This window comes from Xiphophorus hellerii, chromosome 3 (genome assembly GCF_003331165.1).
Source record: "Xiphophorus hellerii strain 12219 chromosome 3, Xiphophorus_hellerii-4.1, whole genome shotgun sequence".
Taxonomy (NCBI): Eukaryota; Metazoa; Chordata; class Actinopteri; order Cyprinodontiformes; family Poeciliidae; genus Xiphophorus; species Xiphophorus hellerii.
This window is the reverse complement of record NC_045674.1, coordinates 10,229,105-10,240,227: the sequence shown is the minus strand read 5'-3', so window position 1 is coordinate 10,240,227 and position 11,123 is coordinate 10,229,105. Positions and strand designations below refer to the sequence as shown.

The 11,123-nt window shown below is 40.7% G+C and overlaps 1 protein-coding gene across 2 annotated transcripts in view; it reads left to right on the top strand.

Annotated features, from left to right (window-relative positions):
* The first annotated feature begins 374 nt into the window (after positions 1-374).
* LOC116717296 (mannosyl-oligosaccharide 1,2-alpha-mannosidase IA) overlaps positions 375-11,123 on the top strand; it is a 213,724-nt gene continuing 202,975 nt past the window's right edge. Inside the window, exon 1 of one of the 2 annotated variants that reach the window (XM_032558561.1) lies at positions 375-1,951. In XM_032558561.1, coding sequence (XP_032414452.1) covers positions 1,412-1,951 — 540 coding nt within the window. In that variant the 5' untranslated portion in view covers positions 375-1,411. The remainder of the gene's footprint in view (positions 1,952-11,123) is intronic. The other variant, XM_032558562.1, reaches the window with a different exon arrangement.

The window sequence follows — 11,123 nt, the reverse complement described above, 5'->3', positions numbered from 1 at the left end:
ATGAAATGGTTTGCGTGGGTACGAAATGGGGCTATGATTTACCAAAGGGGCGAATTGACTCGGAGCTAATTAAAACATCATCGGTTATTTATTTGTTTTTTTCATGCTGCCTTGCTGATGAGACAGACATCTGCAGCAGATGCAGACATCTCCTCTTCAGCTTTCCCAGGATTAATCAGGCTTGTTTTTTCCTCAGTAGTGTAGATGTCATCCCAGCACGCAGAGCCATTCAGACCTCTCTCATTTTCATCAAACGGATTAACCGTGTTGTGATAAGCCGCTGTGAATTTCCATCAAGAAATCAGACCAGCCCACTGGATTGTCGCGCAGCGGACCATTTCAGCTCCCCCCCCCCCCCCTCCTCTTCCTTATTTTTCCTCTTCTTCACCCTGCCCGCACTATATGTTACATTTCCAGCCCTCTCCTCTCAAATTTCGACGCAAGCGGACGTCCGCGGCACAGCGACGGTGCGCAGCAAAGAGAGCGGAGCGAAGCACGGCAGGCGGCGGGCACCGCGAAGCGACGACGCGGCAGCAGCGGCGGTGGCAGAAGCTCTCTCTGTCCCTCTCTGCCTTTTGTTGGATACTGGCACACTGGATGCTGGATTTGTTTCTCATAGGGATTTGGATCGAGACTCGGGATAACTTCACATGGGACAAAACCCGCCTTCTTTCACGCCTGCCAGCGATTTGTTTCGCCCGGCGTGTTGACGACGGCAGCGGAGTAGAGCGGAGAAACCGGAGGCTGCCGGAGGAGCGCAATTGACAGATACGGAGACATGCTTATACACGCGTTTCCGTCCACCAGCTGATTGGGGATAGAGGCGAACAAAGCGGCGTGTAATCTATTTGAAACAACGTGATATTTTGAGCTGGTAATGCAGAAGCGTGGGTCTGCTGAAACGGAGATCGGGGAAAGATGCTGTGATGTTCGCCTTGCACCGCAGGGCAATGCGTTGTAACGATCTGAACGGCGTGGAATAACGCACCGAGCCACAACTTTGTTCAAAGGCCTAACAATCGTTAAATTATCTCATTTAGTAGTGCATTTATTCCTGGAGCCGGTTACTTAAGTTTATATAGCTTGTAGTGTTTATAAACGCAGCCAGCCCTAAAGCTGTGTTTAAAAAAATAATAAAAAAATGATTTTCAGTATAAACCCACATTATGCTCTCTCTTGTTGCCACTAATACGATTCAGAGTTGCTAATTTATGTAAAAACTAACTGTAGGTGGAGTCGGGTCTAACATTCGCGTATGCAAACCCAATCGATAGTGAGATAAAACCACTGGGGGTGTGTTTGGAGTCCAGCATATTTAGTCTTTACACCAGCTTGAAGGCAGCAGAGGCGCTGCTACCAAAGCACCGTGTGGTCTACTGTAAACCCAGCGTAAGCCCAAAGGAAACTTTCAATGGTTTTTCGAAAGTTGCCCGGTGTTTCTGCATCGGGCATGGGCCTGCGCCTGTCCCAGAAGTTCGTTTTTTTACTTTTCCTCTCGGGTTTGGTAACACTGTGCTTCGGAGCCCTCTTCTTTTTGCCGGACTCCGTCCGACTAAAACGCATTTTTCTCTCCAAGACAGAAGTCCAGCCGGTCACCGTCGGCTCCGGGTCAGAGAACGATGTCAGGGAGCACCTCAAAAGACCCAAGGAGCCGGAGCATACGAGGGGCATGACCCCGGGCAAAGGAGAGACGAAGAGCCGTAAACCCTCTGTCTCCAACGAAGCCACTGAGGAACGGATGGCAGGGGGCAAAGCTCAGGAGGACCTGACCCTGTCCAGGTCCAAAGCGGATTCCTTGATGGAGAGAGTCTCCGACGCTGACCATGATGCCAACTCGGATACTTTTAATTTCAAGAAGTTCCAAGGATGCCTGCTCAAACCTGCGCTGGGACGAGACAGCGGGAGTACGGCAGACCCCAAGACCAACGACCGCCGGGAGAAAGTTAAAGAGGTGAGGAGGGGTGGATCTAAAAGTTAAATATAGTCCTCATGCATTGTTCTGCCAAGATCTGATGGTAGTTGCAATGGTTTAATGTAAAACAGGAAGTGAATTTGGAGTTTACATTGATCAAATTATCTGATACAGGTCTGGCAAAATAGCCTGAAGGGAGATTTTCTTGTGATGTTTGTTCTGTATTTTTAGTTGGCGTTATGCACACTTTCAAAATATACAACATTTTCAGAGCATGTACCAGACTTACAGCGGTGGTACAGCTGTCTGCCTTCTCCTAATGCATGAAGACACAAACCGAGGAAAATACATTTCCAGTGCGGAATATGATTTATCTGACAGTCTCATTATAGAAACTATGGGACAGTTCTCAGCTGAGCTGCTGTCAAACAGACTAAATAATTCCCTCCGTCATATCACTGTCCTGACATTACCCAGAGCTGATTTTTTTGGTTTCAGATACATTTCTGTCAGATTGCTCCTGATGAAGACAAAGAATGGTTAAATATTTTAGTGACTGGAATTTCTCGAATTTAATTAGACCAGAAATTCTGCAAGAGGAGAATAATTAATCTTTTAATTTCATCTCTTATCAGATCTATATGGTTTTTGTTGTAGTTTTCAGTGAAAACATGCTTCATAACGTCAATCCTGCGCTGTGCTGTAACACCTCCATGTCCTTTATGCAATCGCTTCGAAATGATGCGACTGTTTGCAGTGACGCTCTGGCTTGAAGCTCTTTTAAGTCAGCCTTTGTTGAGCCCTGTGGCACCAATAAGGGCTCCGGAGTGGGAGCGTCTGTAGATTGCACATCTGTACCCACTCAAGGCAACTCATGGCAGTGAGAAGAGGTGGAGGGAGCGGGAGGCATGGATGGGGAGGAGTGCGATGGAGGCTAGTGGCTGGCGAACACTCTCAGATGGGTTTCAGCTTTGGCATGTGACACGGATAAGTCCTGTTGTCACTCTCTTTTTCAGCTTGGTGTCACCCTCTCACGCTGCTCGCATTCTCTCATGCCTAGAGCTGATGTGCTACATGGTGATGAAGGCGTCAGAGGACAAAGGGTTATTGGCCCTGGTGCCCTGAGCTTCACTGACTCATAACTTCTCTCGCTGATGCTCTTTCAAGTAGATATCAGATTGGCTGATCTGTGTAGCTAAGTGCTGCACAAGGGAGTAGTTAGCCCACCATCCTGTCATCTAAATACTGATGCACAATGTTAGTTGTTTCCAAAACTAGAGCAGGCACACAGAAACCATATGTGGTTTTCTGCTTTTTTTTCTCTCTCCACCCTCTCCAGTTTGTCGTCTGTGCTGCAGCCAGCTTCTGTTTTCCTGGAGGCTTACATTCATGCTGCCAGCACTTGCTGACACATTGTAAACTTTAACTTTGTCCAGGTCTGCAGTTGTAGTAAAAAAAAAAAAAAAACTGAACCAATACAAACAATCTTTTCCTGTTCCTGTTTCAGCAGTTCTGTGTAAACGTTTTGAGCAATGCTCTTAGTTTTGTGTATTTTGCTGCAACGTGACAAGGTTTTTTTAAATCATTTTTAAAAGTAGTTTATAGCAGTATTTCTTCAGGCTCTGCTCCCTAGAGATTTTTTAAAGTTTTCATTCGGACTTTTGCTGCCCTTTCAGTCTCCGGCTTTCCTGTTTCCAGAATAATGTTTTTTTTTGTTTTGTTTTTTATATCTTTTTTTTTTAGCACCAATAAAGGAGACTTCAAAAGTCACAGGATGAACCAGTGTTGGTATGCAGGGACAACTGAGCATTGAAAAAAATGCTTAGTTCTTTCACAAGAAGTTCGTCACAATGACACAGTTAATTCCCAATTACTGACATAACTTCAAAAATACTTTATGAACAGTGTGGTATGGAAATGCATTAAGTCTAATTATGACCAGAATTGGCAGAGTTTTAGCTTTATCAGCCCTGACTGATGACTGGTTGGAAACTGGATGAATAAATGCATCCTATATAAGAACTACAAAGCTGCTGGAAAAACACTCTTCACTGTGGGTGTTGCTGTTGAATGACGAGCCAAAGCTGGTCATTTTCAACATCATTGGGTTAAAAATCAAACGTATAAGGTACTATTTAAAAGGAAACTGTTTTGTATGAAAGATGAATGCATTCCTGTGGTACATTCAGGCCATGACAGAGGGCAAGACTTTCAGAGGACAACAGAAAGGCTAATAGGGTACAGCAAAGCTGCAGTTTTATCCTTTTGATCATTTAAACTCTGTTTACCAAGAAACATATTGTATTTGATAATGTTGGTGGCATTTTGATATAAAGTTAATGCAAGGTTCTACATTCTTTAAGAAATGCTCACATGGACTGTTTTTCAAATGCTAACTGCGCTACCTGCAAGTATAACAGTCTAAAGCCTCTTTAAAATGTCTGCATATTTTTTTAGCTTCTAAAGAGAGATTGGCAGGTCAAATCCTTACCAAAACTGAAGATTGGAAATTGGCAACAACAATTCTGAGTGGTTCATCTCTAGTTTTTTTTCCAAGACAATGATTGATAAAGCACATTTAGCTGAAACTTACGTAGATGATCAATTAAAGGTTGATATATCTCTTGGATTCTGGGTGAGATCTTTACAGCATTTTTAAAGATCAGTCTCTGATAGACATGATTTTTAAATACTGTATATAACCTGTATTATGCTCTCTAGGTCAGATAAAAAGAACTGTGCAGAAAATTTGTTAAAACTGCTAAAACTGAAAGGAAAATGCTGAAAGACCCTCAATGTCAGGAGAATTGTTGATTAAAATCACATTAGGAGATCACAAAAAATTCTTCACTCCTTGGAAGCAGACTTTCAAAAAGAGAGAGACATTGGTGCACAGCGGCGAACACTCTGTGAAGCCTAAGCTATCATACAGAAGTTATAAATATTTTATTGTTGTACCAGTTTATATTGTCTTCAGCTAACCCATCACTGCAAATGCATTTTTTGCTCACTTTAATGGAATGTTAGAGAGAATGTTACCCCCCACTGCAAGCCAACAGAAAGGGGCTGCTCCGGCCCACTGAAGGCTTCAATTCCAAAACTGTGAATGGGCATCGTTTCTCCGAACTGCCAACAACAAGAAAGCAGACTCCCCACATTCTCCCTCTGTGTGTGCATGCACTGCCAAGATGGGGTGAAACGAGGGACAATGACCGCGTGATCACACATCACTAATGTTAAAAGGCAGCCCTCAGGATACCAGCCAATACTCCCAAAGTTGCCAAGGTGCTGTGTACCTATTCCAACAACTGCCTGCTAAAGTAATTCTCATCCAAAAGTCCCCAGCAGGATAAAGATGGGAGTCTTTTTCATACAAACCCCTTTTTGTAATTCTGTGATGATTTTTTTTTTCTCACTGTGTTGCCTGCACTGCTGCCTGAGTGGCTTTTCTATAAGAAGCTGGGCAGCAGGAATCTCACCACAAACATGCACGCCGAGAGCAACAGAAGGCATGCATATTTTGTTTCGGGTGTCCTTTAAGCTAAAACTTTGAGTACTGAAGAAAATGTAAAATGCAGAGATGGAGTGGGAAAAACTGGAGTAAAGAGTCTGTCTGAGACTGTTGAGGGCTCAGTGGCTTGGAGGGCTGGAGCACCTTCAGAGTGAAGTCTCCCTATCTCTCTCCTCTGCTGGTCTTCACAACATTTCTTACATCAAAAGGGTAATGTGCATCTAAAAGCCGTATCTGTAAAGCCGGCGATTTACTCCTCTCTTCGTCCACTGACTGCTTGACAGAGATATGCCGACGCAGTCGAATGAGGCCTTTGCTTGAGGAAATTGGAATGTACTCTATACCATGGCTCCAAAAGGCGATGCATATGAAAAGAGAGAAGGTAACACAGAGGAGGAGATGGAGCTGACAGCTGAGATCTGCAGTGAGAGGACAGACCCTCTGCAGTTTCTCCTGGCACAGCCTCCTACAGTGGAGCAATAAGTCCTCAGGGCTCCTTTGTCCTGTTTTTGTGCTCACACTTGCTTAGTCGGTCAAGAGCTTGGGGATAAACATGGAGTTGTAGATTTACAGATAGAATGGTTTGCTGCAGCTGCATTTTTGTGTAGACTAAAAGCAGTAATCACCTGACTGACGGATATTTGTGTGGGTGTATGTACATAAACCAAAGTAATGAGCTGTATATCAGCATTACTTTTTTTAATTTTTCTTTTAGAACTGATCCTGTTCCCAGTTTTCTTTTTATAGACAGAAAACTTCCAAGTGATAGTTTAAATATAATACAAATACAGTAAAACTAACAGTCAGTGGACACCTGTGATTGGTTGGCTATCGTTGCCGATACATTTAAGACATTCTGACACAACTCTGGTGAATTATTATGATTAAAAGAAATCATTTATAACAAAGTAATTCTGCTCATTCATTTCAGTCTTATTTCATTATGTTTGTCTCTTTAACTACGCTGTATGATATTGTAACATCTTATGATGGCGTCGGTGCTAAATATAAAAATATCAGTTGCAATACATTGTATGTAGCTATTTTCTTTCTTCCTCATATGCGCATCATATATTCGGTGACCTTTTAACAGTTTGGGTAACGTCACTTCTGTCTAGTGTGAACAGCAGAGACTCTAAGTAGTTTTAAATATTATATTAGCTTTAAAAATGCAATTTCATAACAGCTGGAATATATTAGCCAACAATCATTGGATTCCAAGCAGTCCTTTCCAATATGAATGTTGCACAAACCGGTATTTTGATGATGATATATTGACGATACAGCCATAATCTTGAAAACTTCAACTGCCAAATAGTTGTTTATGGTCATCAAGTAGAGCTATGCTTATTTCATTGTTGCCAATTGAAAAAACTGTCATTAATTTCAGAGTTCTTCAAAAAAAAAAAGGAAATGTGTGAAGAAACGTATGTGATCATTTGAAGTGATCAAAATATTTCCTGTGAAATCTTAATTGGTGACATTAAGCGGCTGGAGCTGTAAAGCTCCTTGACACAACCACACACAAACTGGGAAGTACTCCTCAGAAATAGGTGATGCTGTAGCTGGACTTTAAATCTACTTATAGAAGTAATGACAACAGAGAGGGGTGACTGACTGAATAAAATGCTCATGTTAAGCCGGTCCTTTCTAGCTGGCTTGGAGCGACATGAACTCCGTCCTTCCTTCATTTCCCTGCTGCCTCCTCTCCTTCCCGTCAGGTGTGCCGAACAACTGTCTATCTGAGCTAGAAAGATGGCTTCCTACTGTGCGAGAAGAAAGAGACGGAAGATGAACAAAGTCTTAAGAAAAGGCTCACACTCTCCTAGTGTTGTCCCGCAGAGCTGGAGCGTTTGTGGTTTTGCTCTCCTCTGTGGGTGCTGTGCAAATGTCAGCTGCTGGGGTTTGGAATGTAAGCCCATCGTCGTCTTTGGTCTGTTTATGTAGGATAGTGAACCGCCTGGACCGCTGTATATTGATATATTGCGCAAGTCAATGATGGCAGAGGCGGGTCTCATCTATTGCTCAGTGCTGCTTGGCTTGGCCGCAGACCTTGTCTGTCCAGCAAAATAGAATTGATGACTTGTGTTTGAGCAGCATTCACAGGAATGTTGTAGGTGTTCTGCCTTATGTTTTTCCCCTTTCTTTTCTAAAACAATGGGATCATAAACAGTCATTTTCCAGGTTAATCTTTTTTTTATTGGAGCTTGTGTTATTATCTGGGTCTTTGTGTTGACAAACCTTTTAAAATGCAATGTGCCTCAGTGAATGCATTTCAGTCTTCAAAAACAGAGTCCCTTAGTTGCATCTACAAATTCAAGTAAAAAATTAGATGTACATTGACATGACTTTGAGGGCCTTGTAGGTGGAATAATAATTATTAGAAAACTTATTTTTCTATCAGAAAACCTTTGCTTAACTGAGTATATTGCTGTTTTATTATACGGCACATTACATTTGAATCAAATAGTTGTCCTGTTGACAGATTTTCACACCCTAGCTGTTGTTCCTTGCAGTTCCTCCGGAGTTACCCCTGTCATCTCTGCTGCTTCTGCGGTCAACACTCTCCTTGTTCAATTCTTCAGTATTGATAGATTTGTAATTGATCAATTCACCAGTGCTCTGTGAGATGCTTGAAGGTCAGGGATATTGTTTTCAGCCTAACCCAGTTTTGAACCTCTCTGCAACTCTACCCCTGATCAGTCTGGTCTGTCCTTTGCATTTATGATGTAGGACAGGGAGTTGACAGCAAATGTATGCAACATTTTTGAATTTTATTTGTAAACACTGAAAACAATCCTTTCTTTTCCTACCACTTAATAACTATACACTACTTTGTGTTCTTTCCATCACAAAAAATCCCAATAAATATAAAATATGTTTATTGGGTTTGAAAACAGTTGCAAGGCACGGTCCTCCCTTATTGCCAATTCTTCCCATAGTCTTGTGTTAAAACACTGACTGTGCTGACTCACTTAGAAAAAGGTTGGAGCAGAGAGATGTCAAGTTCTGAATAGTTGACCCTAAAGGTTAAAACATCTACATCCAGGAAATGTGTGTTCTGCAGGATAGAGGTAAAGGGAAGTCGGAGAAAAAAAAAGGCTTTCGAGGACAGCAGAGGGGATTATTTTTCTGGGATGATGAACGCTGCTTAAACTATAGAATAACAACCCGCTCCCAAAGCAATCACTGCAGGAAGAGGGTGATCAGGTGAAATAAAGACTGACATTCTTTTGCAGTCAGGATAGTTTTATTGTACTTTTTATTTCTTGCAGAACTCTCTTCAGGGAAAGGAGTTGTTGAAGCAGGCAGGCCATCCAAGTTTAACTCTGGCATTTATACATCAGTGTCCATATACAGCCTTTTAAAAATACTTTGAGAATACTCATTGGCTGCTTTGTACAGGTATGCTTTATTACAGCGTGTGCTCTCAGTGATATGTGTATGAAGGGAAAAGATCCTATGGTTGTTTATTGAAGGGTTATTGAACACCACGAGAGCTCTAGGGACTTCCTTTGAATGAATTGGTGTCTAATTTTTACAGTCATTTTTATTGTCTTTAGATGATTTATTAGGACAAACCAGAGGTTTTTTCTATAAAACCAACTATGGAACAATGAGTTCTTTCTGAGGTCCTGTGTTGGATTGAAATATTTTGACTCAAAGTGAGACTTAATTTTGAAATGGTTCTGCTGTGAAGATGATAGTGAAATGTTGCATTGCAGTTTTAAAGCAACACAGCGAAATGCATATATTTTTGGTCATAATTATGACCTAGGTTGAAGTCTGCAGATGTTTTTCCTGAACCTCTCTGTACCTCTGTGTTTACACAGTCCGGTACTTAAATAAGCTTTCATAGGCTGTTTGTTTACTTTCCAGGCCCTCTATGCCAGTGTTTACTGTAGCCTTCAGGTGTTGCATCAGTTGCCTGTAAAAGTAAAGGGTAAAGTCCCAGGTTGTATTCTGTCAAATTTTGATCCTGTGCTTAAAGTGAAGAGCTGGGTTCATGCTTCAGTCTTGGCTCTGTGTTGTTTTTGGAAGTAAATGTCTGCTTTTCTTGGATTTTATCACCTCACTCTACATTTTTTTTTTACACAATCAACTCCTTTATTGTTGCAATGTTGCAATAAATTCCACGGTAACCCATTTATCTAGAGTTTCCAGCAATGCTGACATAATGGGGACATCGTGTGTGGGTACATCTTAATCCTGTCTTTGATGTCCTGTGATAAATGGGAGAAAAGCTCTACTTTAGAGTATCTTTTCCCGGTACTTTCCTCCCCTTTGGTTGTTGTATTCATATATTACCATAGTAAACTTAAAAGCTAAGAGATCCAACTATTTATGGACTATAAATGCATCAATCAACAGGATGTTCTTTGATGCACTTTTTTAATCGGGTGAAGTTTAGGATTACAAGCTTTGATCTTGTAATTTCCTCATTCTCTATTGAAATCAAAACTACTACCTCATTCAAAGAACCTGCAGCACATTTGTAGCAAATATCATAGACTGTAAATAATTTCATCTGAAGCAGATGGAGATGTGGTTTTTTGTATTTTGGTATGAATATTTAATGAAAGAAACAACAATTTATTAAAGAGGACAAATCACATCTCATTCTAATCCATTTCTGATGGTTCCTAATGGATTAAGAGAGAAGAAACACAAGCCTAATTAAATAGTAAGCAAACACTAAATAAGATAAGCTACAAATTGTAAAATCCACACAACTTGTTGATTTAGAATGGAATCTCTTTCTACAAATTACTGCTGATTAAAAACCTAAAAGTGATCCAGTGTGTGTGTAATTCGTACATGTCATAAAGAAGGATATTTTGATGGACTACCTCTAAATCTAACGTACAAATATAATTAAGGAAAAGGATTTTAGAGAAAAAAGCAACAAACTGAAAGTATTGGAAACCACCAGGACAACCAATTAAGAAGTCTGCAAAAGCATCGAAAACCAAAACGATTTAATTTTCCTAATTAATTTAGGAAAATGTAATTGTATTTCAAGATTTTATTCTTTGACCTATTGATTATTTGAAATTGAGAAAAATAAAAATTGTAGTCTAGAAAAATAAAGAAATGTTACTTTGAATACCAGTAGCCATGTTGCCCATACTAAAAACTACAACTGCTTCTGCACCATTTAATGGTGAGGATAAGAAAACAGGAAGCTTAATCTTTATGATCCCTGGCTTGGCTTTATGTGAGACTGTCCAATGTAACAAACACATGTTCTGTGTTGAGAAGTGGCTTGTTATTTGCTAAGCAAGTGAGTGCAACGGGAGTGGGCTGGAGATCAAACAGTCTTTGGAAACACAAGATCAAAATCCAAAGGTTCTCTTTTAATTGTTTATGTTAAAAAAATAAAGTTTTTCTAACTGAATTTGCAGGTTAGACCTAAAAAGAAAAAGTGAATCTGTATTAGCAATGAATTACCTGTTTGGTGCAGGTCTGTCCAAAACAACAAATGAAAAGAGGATTTAACCTTTGTAATTGTCCTCAATGTTGCAGGTGGTCTTCTATTACATGTCTTGTGCATATTGGATTTAGTGAGTGTATGATGGCCTGTTATGTGTGTCTGCTTGTTATTGATGTAGAAAACTGAGGGGATAAAAGGTCTAGACATGGCCTTGTTTACTGTAAGCTCTGCTTGACATCTTTTGCTTGGTGCTGAATGAAATACCC